Source organism: Artemia sp. Qi Xiang Cuo, chromosome 4 (assembly GCF_049724085.1).
Source record: "Artemia sp. Qi Xiang Cuo chromosome 4, ASM4972408v1, whole genome shotgun sequence".
NCBI classification, from domain to species: Eukaryota; Metazoa; Arthropoda; class Branchiopoda; order Anostraca; family Artemiidae; genus Artemia; species Artemia sp. Qi Xiang Cuo.
Window position 1 is genome coordinate 41,896,131 of NC_142797.1, and position 17,922 is coordinate 41,914,052.

Below are 17,922 nucleotides of genomic sequence, written 5' to 3' on the forward strand. Positions count from 1 at the left end.
AAAATAGGTTGGGTATAAAAGGCTAGAGTTGTTTCGGTGTTTTGACACGGTTTGGGATCTCCACTCTTTCATATGTTTTTTTCTTCTCCGTCCTTATCCTCGGAATAGAAACCCTGGTTGCGCAGCCTCAAAGTAGCCGTGGGATGTACCTTTCATGAGTTTTTCCTAGCCAGGATCGTGACTTCAAATAGTACTCAGGGTACCTTTAGGAATGGCGCCGTTCGAGGACTTAATGTCCTTATAAATTATTCAGTGTTTTACTCGATTATAGTTAATTGATTGTTCTTCTGGGCTTTATTTGTTTTGGATTGGCTTTTATGGACTGAATATCTTCCTAGATTTGCTATTTAGTATGGGCTGCCTCCCCATCGTAATTTAGTATTTACAGACATGAAAATATAATGAGTCAGAGATAATAGGCTTGATATTCCTTTTTCAGAACGTCGGCTTTTTTTTATAAGAGAGCATCACCAAGCACAAAACACCATGTAATGATCATGATGGTCACAGGATTGTACGGAGCCTTCATTCATCTGGATGTCCCGGAGACTTAAGCCAGCTTCTGCGTTTTATTTAGACTTGAGAAGAAGTTACCTGTCCCTGACCTGTTCTGGTGGCGCCCATTTGCTTTCTTGAAGTCGTAACAATATAAATCTGTTCACTATTATGAAAACTGTGGTGTGGAACGTTACGATGTTGAAAGACAACTTTCGTACTGACACATTGACTGACTGGGCTAGTTTAGACGTTTCCGAATGCACTTGATTGCAGTTTCAGAAACTCATCTCCTACAGTTAGTAAACACGAAATTAGGTGAAATGGGTTGGAAGGGTGTTAATCATAGGATCCTAGTTGCTCACTTTATGATCAAAAATTGGAAGTGCATCAGTAATAGTGGTACATGACCCTTTAGAACCAACTAACAGATGTGGTAGTAACTCAGATGAGTTTCAAACACAGTTACTGGAACTCAGACAAGATCTCAGATAGAAACAAGGTACATAGACAGGGGTATGGCCTGTGATCGATTAGGAAGCTTTTAAGTCTTGCTTAGGTTGGGAAGATATTAATAATAGTTGCTCACTTTTTGACCAAAACATGCAAGGTATTAGTCATAGTGGCACATAGCCGTCGTTGGGTGTCCTGGGACGGTCAACCTTATTGATTATGTTATTGTAAATCGAAAACTGATAGGATCAATAAGGGACACTACGATATGTAAAAACGCCGTTATTTATGTTAAGAGTAAGGATCACCATCTAGAAGTCTCTAGAGTAAACTTAAATCTGATATTTAAGGAGGGTAACTATCTTCCGGGTAGCTTCGACATTCATAGACTCCAGAATGAGAATTTGAGAAGAATATTTCAAGAAGAGGTGAATATGAAACTGAAGAGTTCAGAACTTGACAATGGAAAAGATGAATGGAATTGTATTATGAAAATGGTTTACGGACTAGCAGAAGTTTTTTTTTACCTAGGAAAGTTTGTAACCCAGCTAGGAATATTACCGAAAACTCTTAAAGTTTGTTAGAAAAAAGAGGAGATTTATAGAAGAACTTCGTTAATGATATATCTTACGAGAATAAAAGGAAAGTAAGGAAAGTAGAGGAGGCATTTAAGTGTGAATTAAGAGGATGTGAAAGGGTATCGCCTCACTGCAGAAGCCTAAAACCTACTGCGTCATTGGCGCTTTACTGAAAACCAATTTTATGACAAATATTTTCTTTCATACTTAATATTGAAAATAAACATTAAAATTATAGTAACATTTTGAACTGATGAGCTTTCAGCAATTAATATCATTATACATCAAATATTCAGTTTAATTTATTAGCTCTTTTTAAAGTTGTTAAAGACGAATATAGTTTCCCTACAAACAAGTGTTTGGATACTGCCTCCTTTCCTAACTGTAAATAAAATCCAAAAGCCTACTGCGTCATTCACCCTTAACTGAAAACGGATTATATTACAAATATTTTATTTTCCAGTTCTTACAGCATTGAAAATAATAATACAATTACAGTGAAATAAATTCTTGAACTGATGAATCTTTCAACAATTAAAATTATTATACTTCAAATCACAGTTTATAGAATTAGCAGTATGATCATACCCTATCTCACCCATTATAAAAACCCGGACCAAGGTGCGAGTGCTCCGGAGAACGTTTTTGCAGATAGAAACATAAGCGGCATTATATCTTTTCACGGGTAGACAAGTCAGATTTCTCTTGGGCACGAAACAAGTGGAAACCCGCTATTAAGAATAATGCACTTTGTAACCATTTCTCATTGATTGACGGAAACAGACTAACCCGCTAATGCAGAAAGAAGTGGGAGGAGCTTTTTGTTCGTACCGAGAATGAAGACCAGAAATGATCTGCGATAAACTTACTGGATAATTCTATAAACTGTGCTTCAAATATTCAATTTGATGTTGTTTATACTTTCCAAGACTGTTCAAGACGCGTATAGTTTTCAGTAAAGCGCCAATGACGAAGTAGGTTTTAGACTTTTACAGTGAGAGAAGGATGTCACACCCAAATTCTTGTTTGTATTTATTTTTGATCTTTTCAAGCTTGATTTGCATATTAAATTTAAGTTTCATTCATTTCTAGATGTATTTATTAATTTACATTGATATCTATTATATGTTTGGTCGTGTTGATTTTTTTTTCAATGTCTGTTCGTTTTAATTTTGAATTATACTTCAATAGGAAAATATTTTTTTTCGTTTTAGGCTTGATATTCATATTCAATCTAAGCATTACTCGCTTTAAAAATCTATTTATTCATTTATATTATTAATTGTTGTATGTTTTTGCTATGATTGTTTGTTTAATTTATTGTTCGTTTTGGGTTTCATTTATTCTTTAATAGTAATTTCTGGTCGTTTTGAGTTTGAATTTTAAAAGGTATTTGTATCTCCTGAGCTTAAGTTTAAAATGACCTTTAGTTTTCTTTAAAGAATTTATTTTTCGGAAAGTTTTTTTTAATTAATTTTTGTTTGTTTTTGATTGCAAAAAAATTCAAGTTTTTATCCTTATTTCAAAATCAAGCTTGTTTGTGTCAACCTCGGAAAGTATGTCAAAATGGGTTTGTGTCAACCTCGGAGTTTTATTATCTGATGTTTGAACTATTTGTAACAAAATTGCTATCTCAAAATTTTTATCGGATGGGTTTGGAGAAAGAGGGCGTGGGGGACTAGATTAAGCTTCGGTCTCTTTTGACTCTTTAAAAGTGAACTAGAACTTTATATTTTCAATCAAATGAGCTCTCTATGAAGTTTATACGAGTATCCCTTCTATAAGAACCTTATATATCCCCAGAGTATAACTTACAAAGCCTATCCCTGGGTCCTGGGGGGTTGTGTCGACCCTGAAGTTTTAATATCTGAGGGTTGAACTATTTTTAACAAAATGGTCACCTGAAATTTTTATCGGATGGGCTTATCCATCCGATACACCCAAAGGCGTGGAGGGCGGAAGGGGCTCTGAGAAAATGAACTACAAATTTTAATTTCCATTCAAATGAACCCTCTCTGAAGTTTATACGAGCATACTCTCCATAAGAACCATATATGCCCCCAGAGCAATACTTTCAACGCCTGCCCCGGCCCCGAGGGGGGGGGGCGTTATCGACGCAGGAGTTTTTCTTATCTGATCTTTGAACTATTTTAAACGAAATGACCATACGTAAAGGAGTTTTTGTTTTATGATCTTTGAATTATTTTTAACAAAATGGCTACCTCAAATTTTTTATCAGATGTATTTGGGGAAAAGGGCTTGGGGGGCCAGTTGCCTTCTGACAACTTTTGACTCTTAAAAAGGGCACTAGTACTCTTGATTTCCAATCGAATGAGCCCCCTTAGAAGTTTATACGACGACCCCTTCTATATGAAGTGCCTCTTTGATTGGATGTGTTTGGGGAAAAGGTGGGCGTGAGAGGGGGGTTAGTTGCCCTACAATCACTTTCGACTATTAAAAAGGGCACTAGCCCTTTGAATTTCCAATTGAATGTGTCTGTTTTGAAATTCCTACAATAGCACCTTCTGTGAAAAACCTTATATGCCCCCAGGGTATAACTTAAAACCCTTGCCTTCAGGGTTGTGGGGGAGTATCCTCCTCAAAAACATATTTTTTATCTGGAAATCAACTACGCTGAACAAAGTGGCTCTCTCAAAACTTCTCTGGTAATTCCCTCACTGTAAATCAATAGCAAAATGCTTATAGTCAGTAAGGTTTTGTTTGCAACCTACAGCTTCAATCTATCAAACATCTCAAGATATTTTTTTTACTTAAGCTCAAACAGTAATCGGCTCTATGTTTGGCCTTAGCCAAAATTGAACGGACTGGGCAAAATACTGCCGTCAGTAACCTTAGCAGACTTGGTAGTCTTACAGATAATTTAGTCGAACACTTCATGCATGAGCTCTCGATGCTGGCTAGAGGATTTTTAATAAATGGTGTATTTATGCTATTTGCATGAGAGTTATTATATGTCAAGCTTAGAAACAATTCTCGTATAAGACCTTCTAAGTTCATCATAAATGTCTATAAAATAATCTCTAGACGTTAGTCATCGTGGTGAATAGAACGGTGCTGTTGAACACTATGGATGGCTTCAAAAATGCGTGAAGTTGTTTGCTTGCTGCTATTTTTAAGAGGAGCTGTGACGGCCTAGGGCAAATATAAGTTGTTTTAATATATATATTCTTCTCTTTTATTAGAATTCATTAACAAATCAAAAAGAAACCATGTCTCTGCTGTCACATTATTGTGATATAGCTTTCTAGAAAGGGATTGTAGTTATCCTGCATGACGGATTGTTTTCATATTGGATGTTATTAATGTGCGAGTATTTTTGTTCTTCGTCTGTGTTTTTTTGTTTTTCTTTCTTTTACCTTTTACTTATGTGTTCTGTTTAATTTCGTTTTTGTTTTTATATACATTTTATTTCCGTTGATAAAAACTTCCGGAGGTGAAGTCAAAATTTTTGGAAGTGTCTTTTATTAAAAGTTATGTTTTTTGTTTTTTACTGTCAAATTTTTGTTCTACTAAAAGGTTGCTCTCCCCAGCGAAATTGACATTGTCCATGAGGGCCGTAACCTGGTTAGTAGAAATGGAGAGAACGCGGCCTCCAACACACTTCATGGTTTTACCTTCAGACTGCAGAAGTATCAAGTTTTTTTGCTTTCTTTGCTTTCTTTTTCTCCTTTTCTGGCCGCCATCGTTGGTAATCTTTGCAAATCGGAAAAACGGGCTAGGGTGAATAACCTGAAGCAGTAAAAATGCCTTCATTCACATTAGTAGAAAAATTTTCCACAGTTATTTTTGGATATTTTCTTCCTTGCTAAGATTTCCTGCAAGGCATTCTAACTTAGCCATTGAAACAGGGATGAATTGTCTGACTGACAACTGAATATATTGTTTTTTGCTTTGAAGGAACATTTTTTCATATTGCCGCACTTCATTTGCCAAAATTGGGTTCCTCTTCTTTTTGAGCTGTATTGTTTTGTCACATCCATCTCGTTAAAAAAAGAAGATAGTTTACCCATCGGTTTGCTCAAGGCACTAGCGTTTAGTCTAAATAGGCAAGAGCAGCCCCACCGGGCGTAGTCCCTAAATAATTTGCATTGTTTTCGGTGTATTTTGGTTTTGCCGGTTTTATCTTTTGAAATGTGAAACTGGACGATATCGAATGATGACACCCTATCAAATCCCTTCCCATCTTTGTAGAAAATAAGCATGAATCTCTGCAAGGCCAGTTGTAATGCATATCTCTGTATTTTATGGTTCGATTTTTTTTTTTTTTTTTTTTTTTTTTTTTTTTTTTTTTTTTTTTAGTTCAGTTCTCTTTTTTTCTGTATCCATCTTGAATTCCTAGAAAATATAGGTGTTTAAAGAAGCAATCTTGAGTCCCATGAGGATCTCTATCTCTCTTTCTCTTTTAGTTGTAACGTATTTTTCTGTCTTACAAACTTCGATTTTTTTCTTTCTTTTTTTGTTACTGTAATTCAGTTATCTTTTTTTCTGTATTCTTCTTGAATTCCTAGAAAATGTAGGTCTATAAAAAAGCAATATTGAATCCCATGAGGATCTATATCACTCTTTCTCTTTTGTTTATCTCATTTTATTAATAAACAAAAAAAGATTGTTTTTTTGTTATCTAATATATTACTAAAGACTTTTGAAAAGACTTATAAATAAAAAGTTTATTCTTTTAGGAGTTAAAAATGATAAAACAACATTCTTGTGTGTATTTATCGTACGTGCGTGGTTAGGTGGAAATCTTACATCATAAACAAGATTCTCAGATTTGCTTATTACGCATTGTCTCTTTCACTATTTGCACTGGAGCAAAATTGTAAAATTCTGTAAAAATTTTATAAAAATTTCTGTTCATATTTTCGTTCAGAAATTTCTTCTCAATATAGGTATGTCCATGACTAACCAATTATTGTGTTCATTAACAATAAAATGTATTTTTATTGTCTCGACATGTGCTTTTTTTTATTGTCTTTTATTATTATTTTTTATTGTCCTAAATGCAAATTTCGCTCTGCATAACTTTGCAGCACTTCTTGAGGCCTTAATAACTGATGTGTAGGTTTAACTTTCAAATTGCATTAGAATCCAGTGAAGCCCAGTTTAACTAAGAAAAATTTAAAGAATAAGTTTCAAATACCATGCTTTTTATCGCCACCGTCACGCTTGAAGATCCAATCTGACATTATGACATATCTGAGATTAGTGCCAAAAACCATTTACTAAGCTATTCTCAAAAAGAGTATTATTAATTATCGACTATCAATATATACAAATGGTAATTTTTTCTCACTAGCCAGTCTTTTTTAAAACGCGTTTTCTAATTCTTGGTTACTATGGACCGGAGCTCTTTTTTTACTAGATTACAGCTACTTCAATTCAATTTCATTTTGATAAGAGGGTTTATTCAAGAAAATGCACAACAAAATACTGATAGAAAACACTTAAAAGAAGCAAAAAGTTTAAACATAGGAATAAAATTTAAAAAAGAGAAGGAGAGAAAAGAAAAAAAAGAAGAAAAAAAAATCTGCATTTATCCTACTCCTGGTCGCAACACCCTTCCAAACAACAGCACAATCCACCTACCAACACAACAAAAAAAAACCTGTTTCCATCCAGGAAAAAAATTAAACAAGTTATTTGTATTAAATAGTTTTTTTTGGGAACTTGAGAGTGAAACAAATTCAATCTAAAAATTCTTCAAAAATCATACAACTGGAGACAAACTTTTTAAGATCTCCACGGAAATCACACACATTTGCCGACTTTTTCAAAAATTCTGGCAAATTCCAAACAGTTGGCCCAATGCCATCTATAGTCTATTCAATGCTATTGTGTCTGAGCTTGCATCTTTGCTGGTAACTTGAAAAAGTTTCTGAATTATTTTCACGTCTTTTCCTGTTATTGTTTACCTTCTAAAGATAGATTTTTTGTCAAGTAGTGTTTGTATGACCTTCTCCGATTATTACAATAACCCATTTTCCTTGGGTATTTTCACCAGTGCCATCTTTATTCTGGGGAATATTATCACGTCATCTGTTGTATCAATTTTCTATAACGCCATTTTCGATTTCTTATTGTTAAGAAGCGTACTGGGAACTAGCAGAAGAGGGGAAGGAACCTCCCGCAAGCGACGTATTGTACCCGCCAGTATTAAGTTACCCGTAAATTGAGGGGGTCCTTACACTTCCCTTGTTCCTAGGTTCCTTCATTCTGTATGTATTCAGCATTCGGTGATGATGGCATGGACCGCTGGAATGCTCGTTTATTGTCGTGTTCTGAATTTTGTCCAAAACAGTATCGAAAAAGGCTTTTCTGCAAATATTATGAAGAAACATATGCCTGAATTTTTCACGCTTGCCCAGGTTTCTGAAGCAAGGAGGCAAATTTTCCAGTTTTGCCATCCTTGGGAATTCAGTCTAAGAGAGTGGGTACAAATGCGTTTATTAATAGTGTCTCTGATATTATCGACACTATTGCAAAGTATGATGCTGATGATGTTGGTCTGATGATGTTGATGATGGCCAGTCTTTGTTATCCGCCACCCTAGTGAAGTACCACTTATTCCTGCCAATGATTTTTGTGTGTTGAGTTGCCGTGTAAACTCCTGTTTGTCTGAGTTACGCTCTTTGTCTGAGTATGTGAGTACTCTCCTTCCTGGAACAATTGGATGTCCTCCGTCGTTGATGCAAGAGTGTACTGTCTCTTCAAAACCGTCCTATGCAGTTATTCTAAAAAACCCACCTACTGACCTCAAAGATCCTATTGGGCGCAAAGAGACCCTTGATACCCCGGATGGTCATGATGGTATCGTAAGTGTGAGATCTGATCCTGTCAAGAAAAGGTGGGTAGTCCATACCCGAGATAAAGCCTTTGCCGTCTCTCTTGCTACCGCTGCAACTAGTCAGCTAAATGTATCCACTAATGTCCTTAATAAGAAGGTGCTTGGTATTGTGAGTAACATCCCTGTTGTTGTGCAAAAATCAGAGCTTATAAGTATGATTCTCGGTCTCGTTGATGCAACTAAAATTGGAAGTTCCGGATCCTTCCGTCTTGAATTTCTAGACGATGCTGCCTTAAATAAAGCTATAAGCGATGGTTTCTCTTTGGGATACGAGCTTTTTGAAATTAGATGTTTTCAGAAGTTACCTCCTAGATGTTACCAATCGCCGAACCACATTGTCGGAAATTGCCCACTCCCATCGACTAATCAAAAGTGCTCACGGAGCGCTGCTGGACATTGTAACACACGTGATAATCCTTGCACTGAAAGCCCGAATTGCGCCAACTGCGGGGGAAATTATGTTTTTTATAGTCTCAGATGCCCAGTGTTCAAAAAACTCTGAATAAGGATAAAAAATGATTGTTAGTGGCAATAGATTTCGCTTTGTTTCACTTAATATTAACGGAACCAAAGACAAAGATTTTCTTATTGATTAGCTTCTTGATTATGATATAGGTTTCCTACAGGAATATTTTCTAACTAAAGCCAATGCAGATACTCTCAAAGGTCACCAACCCACCACACATTTGTACGTGAATCTAAAAAAAGGCGTGGTCGACCCTCTGGGGACCTTGCAACTCTAGTTCGCCTCACTAAGAAACCTGAGGTTATTTATTCCGATCATAATTTACTGGCAATAAAATGCGGTAATATGGTCCTCATCAATGTCTATATGTCACGCAGTCGAAGAAACATTCCTTCTCTATATGTCTTTGCGGGTTCTTGTAAGTAACTCAGGACACTTCCGCTAAGAGTAACCAATCAGGGATTAAATTGGATTGTGGCTGGTAATATTAATGCCAATCTTTTGTCCCAATCTGAAAGAAGTGACCTGTTTTTTGATGTTTTGCCTAGCGGCTATCAGTTAGTCAATAAAGATAAACAGTTTACCTAGATTCATAACCGTGATGGTTGTAGATCAAAGCTTGTTCATAATATAGTTTCAAGGGGATCTATTGTGATTTCTCCTGTCATTGTTTTGGATGATAAAATTGTGGATGATCACTTGCCTTTAACTTGTGAAATTGAGTCGCCTGCTCTACTGGCTTATAATTGTTTTTCTTACGATAGTAAATGGCTTGATAAGCCAAATTGGAAACTAGTAAATTCTAAAGTATATTTATATTTTCTTTGCTTGCTATTATAAAGCCTGAAAGTGCCTTTTTCCCTTTTACAAACCTCTGTAAGGTCACCGACAGCTAGGATTGTTTTAAATTGTTACTTCTATTAGCTTTTATATTGCTTTAAGTAAATTACTTAAGCTTCAATTCCTGTTTGCTCCGTTAGATTTGACACCAGAAAACTATAAAAGAAAATCTTCCCAAAAGAGAAAAAAGCTCATCAACGCATATTGTTTTGGCTTCCCCTGTGGATTGCTTTGGATTAGCCCAAGTTTGATAAAGTATTTAAAATGAAGCAAAATTCGAAGGGTCAGTTTAGATCTTCTTTGCGTCAAGCCCGCCTGAATGGTTTGGATGGCCCCTCGGATCAGAAGTGTTGGATCTATATAATTAATAACAGCAATTGTTATCCTACTACCGTCTTGGTAATTGAAATCAACGATTTTGCCACTGATTTTATCTGAGTTACTTCTACATTTAATGACTATGTTCAGTTTTCGCATTTCTCATCGTTGAGACCTTCGGTCCACTATATTTCCCAGCAATCCCATTCGATATCAATTTCTAGTTGTGACATTTTTCGGGCTTAAAAGAAGGTTGAGAAATCAGATGCTCCTGTTATCAATACGTTACAATCACTTCACCATTAAGTGTCCATTTCTGTTAACACACATTCAGCTCCTAATCCAGATGTGTTTAGCCCAGTCGTGAGTTCCAGATAGTTTTCTTTCGGGAATCGTAACAACAGTTTTAAAAAGGGAAAGGACGCTGATCAGTGTTCCAGTTATCAACCAATTACAGGGTCCTGCTTCACGAGCAAGCTGTTCGGGTATGTCGTATTGCCTGAAGTTTTGACTAAATTGGATTTTTCTGATTATCAAGTTGGGTTCAGAGCTGGTTTTCGTTGCTGTCAAGTCCATCATATACTTGGTCAGTTGCTAGTCTCGGCAAAATGCAAAAAAGGCCACTTTATTTTTTCTTGGTTGATACCTCGGGCACTTTTGACGTCGTTGCACATTTGCAAGTAATTCGCTACTTAGTTAAAGCAGAAATTAATTCTTCCGTAGTAATAGTTCATCAATATTGGCATTCCAATTCGTTGGTTTGGTTAAAATGGATGTCTGATACATCCGAGCCTATCTCAGTAAAGAAGGTAGTCAGGCAAGGTGGTGTGCCGTCTCCATATATTTTTATAGCTGTGCTTGCGGACTGTTTACGAATGCTGTCTCCTACTGTGTTTTTAGAAAATATTGCTGTTAGTCACATTGCCTATGCTGATGATGTTCTGCTAGTTAGTCATACTAGGTCATGCCTCACAAAGAACCTAAATGTTCTGATTAATGCTTTGAATGTGATTGGGCTTTCTGTAAATGCTTCAAAATGCGAGTTTTTGTGTTTTAATACTGCTAACCCTGCTCCTTCTTTACATGTGGGCAAAATGCTACTCGAGTGTGTCTCAGAGTTGAAATGGCTTGGGTTTACTTTTTCTGATACACTTTCGACTACATGCTCGTCTTTGTTTGCTAGTGCTCTGCAGTGTATTCGATTCTCATATGGTAAAATCTCGCCTAATAGAGGGGGGTACAGCCGCCGAGGGTTATGTAAACTTTACCATAGTTTTTGTTCTCCTGCAATACTTTTTATTTCCGGTTTGCAGCCTCTAATGCGCAAAAAAGATCTTCAGCTAAGGAGAGGCTATGTTAAATATTGTAAATTCCTACTATATTTGCCGAGGTGGTACAGAAATCTTAAGGTTATTTCTTACTATTGGCTAATCAACTCTCTAGTACCGCTTGATACAATTACTATCGATCTGAGAACATGTGCTTCTAGACAGATATTTGTCAGTGACCCCCTCAATCATTTTTTTCCAGATTAGTGATTTCAAGGATGTGATTAAGTTATTTATGTTGTGTTATGCTCGTTAATTCCTAGTAGATAATATTATTTTATTTTTTATTTTTTTACTTCGCATTTATTTTATATTGCGGTTTACAAATAAACTTACTTACTTACTAATATGACGTATTGAAAATAAAGATCTAGCTCTATTGACTTGAGGTGTCCTCACTTTATTAGGATATCGTGTAGCATAATTGTGTATTTCATCACCGGAAGTAAAAAAAAATTAGGAAACACTTAGGAACTAATTTGGAATAATATTTATACATGAATAATGTATGATGAAATTTTCCTAGACCTGACAGAGGGATAATATTTAACTGTACATATTGAGACCTAACTTATGTATCTTTGCTATCTCCGGTCAACACTCAGGAGTGTCATTTTCTGCATCACACGTAGTTGCTTCAAGTGAACTGAAAACGTACCACACCATATACTCACACAATAAACCAAATACGGGTGGACTAAAAGGAAATAAATTAATCTCATGATATAATTCGGGAATATGTTCTTTAACTTTCTCATCTTTCCAAATTTCTTGCAATTTTACTACTAATAAAAGATATATGATTTTTATAAGGCAATCGTCAACAATAACATTAAGATATCTGATATTATTGACACGCTTGACTGCATAATTATACCCTTTTTCATTATTCCTATTAAATAAGCTGAAGTCTTTGCTGCCACAGCAAAATGGGTATCATCAGCAAAACTGGGAAGGATGACCTTAGAATTAGTATATAAACCTTGAAAATTATTTATCAAACTCATTACAGAAAAGCTCAAGTCATTGATATATACTATGAATAAAAGGGGGCCTAAAACCGAACCGTGGGGCACACCAAATCAACTACTCTTTCACTCGACTTAACTCCAGGCATTTCTACATATTGTGTCCAACCACTCAAAAAGGATTCAAATACCTTCGATGCCTTTCCTCTTATTCCACAATTTCTAGCTTCCACAATAAAATTACATGGTCAATTGCTCAGCGCTCCTATTCATTTGTTTCCTTTCTGTTGAATCATAGCTTTTACATGCAAGCCAAAAATATTTTTTAAGCCATAGATTTACTCTTCCAGTAATTAAGGTTGAGGCTGGTCTGTAAAAAGTTTTATAAACATCTAACGTAGCATTAATTCTTCTACTTTAAAAAAAAATCCAGTGGGAAGAGGATAAGTATTCTCTGACTTTATGATGTTCGTAATTATCGAATATTTGACAATGCTTTCGGTTTGCAATTTGAGAGAAGGTTCGACTTTGCCCATGAATTGTATTTTGTGTGTTAGTGTCTGATTTCGCTTGTTCGAAACCAAAATTTGTTTTTATTTTAGCTTAAAAAATGTTGCTTCTTGGTATGTTTTCCTTTTTTCAATGACTAATTCAGTCGTTCTTACTGTTATGATGTTTACTTTTATTAAAGAGAAAGCTTAAACCTAACTGGGTAAGACGCTCCAGTATTTCTTTTGATCAGTCTGAGCTTTAAATAATTCTTCGTTTTGTAGATAAGAACCATAGAAGTTGCTATCGGTCAGCCAGTTAAGACTATACAAACTTGCGAAATTCCCTGCAAACATAAACTTGGGAAAACACTTGTGGCAGCTCGAAATCTCATAACTGGAGCTTGTATTAAGGAAAGTGATATTAACGTGAAAGTATCAGTTCCACGTGGAATAGAAGCTGAATACATCGATGAGGTTATAGGTAAAATTTGCAAAACAGACATTCTAGAAGATTCGCCTATAGGCTGGGGAAGCTTGGTCTAACTTAACTGAAGTTACTGTTACTCCAGTGATGACAGGAAAGCTTTCACATCCCAGGCTAGTCACTAAATTTTTGGTTAAAATGACAACGTATCTTCTCTTTTTTATATATTTTATTTATTGCTGTAATCTTATTTCCAGTTTTAATGGTTTTGAACGGAGTAAAATTTTGAACACTTTTTGTATCATCTGATAATATCAGATGATACAAATCTTCAAACACCTGATCATTTCAGGTATGTATGATACAATTTTTTATTATTTTCTATACATTTTTTGTTTATTTCATTGTTTTACTTACCCTCGAAAAACTAAGAGCCTTAATGGATGTTAAAGCTGTTTGAAAACTAAGAAATGACAATATTTTACTTTTCATCTATACATTCGTTGCTAGTCCAGTCATTCTTGTGATTTCACCTCGGGATTTCAGATTGCTAGCTATAGACTCGTATAAACATTTAATATGACACCATAAAACTTGTCTCCAGCCTTATTTATTCGAGGGTAGTCGCGATTACAGATATCAAGGTCAAATTTAAAAAAAAAATGGTTCTTTGAAGGTCTTTTCTAATATCTTGATTCATGAAGATTTTCAATTTTTGATTTTAATTAAATGAGAGAAAATAACTTTTCTTGACGGTGTTTTTTATTTTGACCTGATAATAATTTTTATGATAAATACTTTTAGTCCAACTTGATTCTTCTTCTTTTGGCGATCGCAGTAGGATTTGAGTATCTTTTGTTATTTCTGACAGAGGTTCTCGTTAAGATACAAATTTTTTTAAGTCCTTCTAAATGTTACCTATGAGAGTTAAATTTTTATCATATTTCTAAAAAGGGGCTAAAGAAAATTCAATCAGCTTTAATTGCATAGCCTCGGTGCTGTTGATCCTACTAACCCGTTGGTTTTAGCTTTCGTTATATTGCTCCGTGTGATGTTCTCCCTTTAATGGGCTATCCGCTGCTTGAATTTTGAATTGTTTTATTATTCTTTTTCTTTTTTCTTTTCTTCCTATTTTTTCTCTACTTTCTTTTTTTCCGTCACTTTTATTCGATTATGGCATTTGGTCATCAATGGGGATTTCATTATGTTCAGTTTTATCCATTTCCCGTCTCTTCGACCTCTGTTCTCGGCTGGGAAAATATTTTTTTCTGGCAATTTTAAATATATGTCCATTTTTATTTTATTTTCCTTTAATTGTATTTGATGTATTTTTTTTTTAATAGAAATGTCCAGAAGACTTTCAGTGTTTGCTAGACATCACCAATATTCGAAGGAATTAGATAATTGGAGCTTGTCGCCTTCCGCCCAAAAAGATAAGACTCACTAAATAAGATTCCTGATACATGCAGGTTTTGACCTTAGGGGGGTACAGTTTACTATGGATCCAATATTTTATTCATGTGGTCTTTTGAATCATCAAAAGAAATGTTTCTCGTAAAGCGTTTAAGACACTTCCACAGTCCACCTTCGTTTGCTAAATTTTGATAGTAGAAAACACTTAAAAATACTAAAAAGCAAAAATTTAATTATAGTAGGGCTACTGGTTCTTAGGATTAATTAAAAAAGATTTCTTTCCATAAAATAAGCTTTCAAAAAAAGTAAAGGGCTGCATTGAATCGAAATCGAGCGAAAATAAAATAAAAGTCAAACTTAAACGAACAGAAATCATCGTCATTAAATGAGACCGGAAACAGACAGATATTACAATGAATAATGAAGTCAAACTAAAACGAACAGATATTACCACAAACATGAGTAGGACTAACGCACCTATGCCTTCTAAAGGCCGGAGCTTCATTTTCACTTTACTGAAAACGGTTTTTGTTTCAAGCAGTGTGTTTAATTTGTCATAACATCAACATAAAAAGGAAAACAAAAATCAGCATATTGGACAAGATTACTGGATAAACTTTTGAAAGAAAAGTGACCGTTTGATATACTATGATATTCATTCCTGGAAGTCTTGGCGACTTTGGATTTATTAATATTATATAAGAATTTTTTTTTAAATATTATTTATTTTCGATATAATTTGTTACGAGTCCCTTGATACGAATCATTCATTGTATTATCCCCCCCCCCTCGAAAAATAACACGCAAGGTGTCAAAATAGAATAATGAAAAAAGAAAGAAAAATAAATACACCAGAAAAATAACTACGCTTCTATCTCACAAAAAAAAAAAAATCAACTAACTATTTTCATGATCTATAGTAATCGTAAAGCGAGACTGTCGTTCTTCAATTTCAACGAGGGGTTGTGCCACACCAAAACTAGACACGAGCCGTCGGTTGCTTTCCCATAAAGGGATATTTAATAGAAACCTTGCATAATGGAAATATAGTCGTCAGATTGCTATTTTCTCATTTTGGCTAAACACTTCGCAGAAGTAGAACAGTTCCGCAGAAGTAAAGAAGTAAAAAGCCCTCTTCGAGTATTCTACGAGACTAAACGCTACTGGTTTGACACGATTAGCCCTGGAAGAAAAGACAAGAAAGGGTCACACATCAGTGATACTATGCACAAAAGTGATTTTCTTTGTTATTCAAAGTGGATCTGTAAACTTTCTGTTTAGGATTTTCGACAATGGCCATTCTAATAATGAACTTTTATTTAAATTTGCAGTCATTTTTGAGGGCTTCAAAGTTCTTTCTAAAATCCTCAAACTTTTGTTTTCCTAAATAAACTTCTACTTTTGATCTAGATCTATGTAATAACAGCCATTCCTCAATTGCTATCAAATGAAATATTTTCCTCACAAGACCTTTCTTTTTAACGTGTTTTTAAATTTCTAGTTACTATGCGCTACTGTTCGCTCTTTGCTAGGTTGCAGATATTGTTGCAATCATGAAAGGTGATCAGAATGAGTGTGGTAATTACTGAGACGTTAACTTGATTTCTATAGGAAGCACATTATTTTGCATGATGATACTTATAGACTAAGACAATATTCATATAAAGCTTTTAGAGCCACCCAGTAATTTTTTTGGAAGTGGGAGGCTGTTTAGGTCTAATGCTAGCTCTTAAGTTAGTAATTGAAAAGTAATATTGATGAAGACCACACAGCCTTTCCATCATACAAAAGGTGTCTTATCTACGCCATCTAAATGCTCACGATAGAAACCTAAAATTCACAATAGAGACAGAAAAAGATGGCAAATACTTTCTGAATGAGTTGATAATGTGTAGTTTAAATAGGCTTGATTTTACAGTTTACAAAAAAACCTATGCAAAATCATAGATACTGGCAATTCTAGTCTAACTATCCTTCACAGGTTAAAAGAGGCGTGGTAATATCTCTTGTGGATCAAGTACTTAATATCTCTTCAAAGCCGTTTATCCAAAACGAATTGGATTTTATTAACGGCGTACTATCTGGCAATGGTTACCCTATTTCTTTCATTAATACTATAATTGAACAAAGATTAAACCCTTGCTTGATCGCATTTTTTATTTTGATCTGGTAATCATTTTTATCATAAATCCTCTTAGTCCAACCTGATTCTTCATCTTTTTGTGATCGCGATAGGGGGTGACTCTTTTATTATTTCTAAAAGGGGTTTTCGTTAAGATACCAAATTTTCTTCATTGCTTCTAAATATTATCTATAGGAGTTAAGTTTTCATCATATTTCTAAAAAATGACTAAAGAGAATTGAATCAGCTTTAATTTCATAGCCTTGGTGCTTTTGATCCTACTAACCTACTGGTTTTAGCTTTCGTTAAATCGCTCCGTGTGATGTTGTCCCATCTATGGGCTATCCGACGCTTGGGTTTTGTATTGTTTTATTATTCTTTTTTTATTTTTTTTCCTTTCTTCCTATTTTTTCTCTATTTTCTTTCAATACCTTTTAATTCACTTCTTTCTTTCAATATTTTTTGAAGAAACCACTATTATTAGCAATGACTTAGGCATAAAACAAGTTGTTCGAGAAGCAATGAAATCATACTCAAAATGAATAATAATGTTTCCTTAGATAGGGATTTAGGGGAGTACTCACTAAATTCTTTATGCACAAATTTAATTAAAAACGATTTAACAAAATATATTAAAAAAAGTAGACACTAACAAAGAACCAGTTACAGAAAGACCCTCGAGGTTAGCTGCCAAAAAGGCAAGATTAGCACTGAAAGCATATTTTTAATTATTTTTCTCTCACTTCACTGAATAGCTTTATTTCGCCTCACTTTATTTATCAGTCCTGGTTGAACTTTACTGAAGTAAGGACGCTGGGACTGTTTTAAAATTTTCCATTTTAGTTTTAATGGTCGTATTTTAATGCAAGTCTCTTTTCTTTTATATATTTATGTTTTGCCGAGGATTGCCCTTGGATATAGGGTCGAAGTATTCATTCAAATATAGAATTTTACTTTCTTTTGAAAAGAATTCCCTATTTTTCTTCATGTTGTTAAAATTTATGGTGGAAAGGCAGTGTGGTCTCGGTAAAAATATTGTAAAGTTGATTTTTACAACTTTGAAAAACAGTAAATTCTAATTAAATTTTTATAATATACTACTACTACTACTAACAACTCACCGCAGCACCAAGCCGCTTGAGGCCAACACAGCTACGCACG

General features: G+C 34.7%; 1 protein-coding gene across 2 annotated transcripts in view; it reads left to right on the forward strand.

Annotated features, from left to right (window-relative positions):
* Positions 1-15,345, forward strand: part of NANS (N-acetylneuraminic acid synthase) — a 121,064-nt gene extending 105,719 nt beyond the window's left edge. For both annotated transcript variants that reach the window (XM_089088307.1, XM_089088306.1), the window contains one exon: positions 13,085-15,345. In XM_089088307.1, coding sequence (XP_088944433.1) covers positions 13,085-13,345 — 261 coding nt within the window. In that variant the 3' untranslated portion in view covers positions 13,346-15,345. The remainder of the gene's footprint in view (positions 1-13,084) is intronic.
* The last annotated feature ends 2,577 nt before the right edge of the window (positions 15,346-17,922 follow it).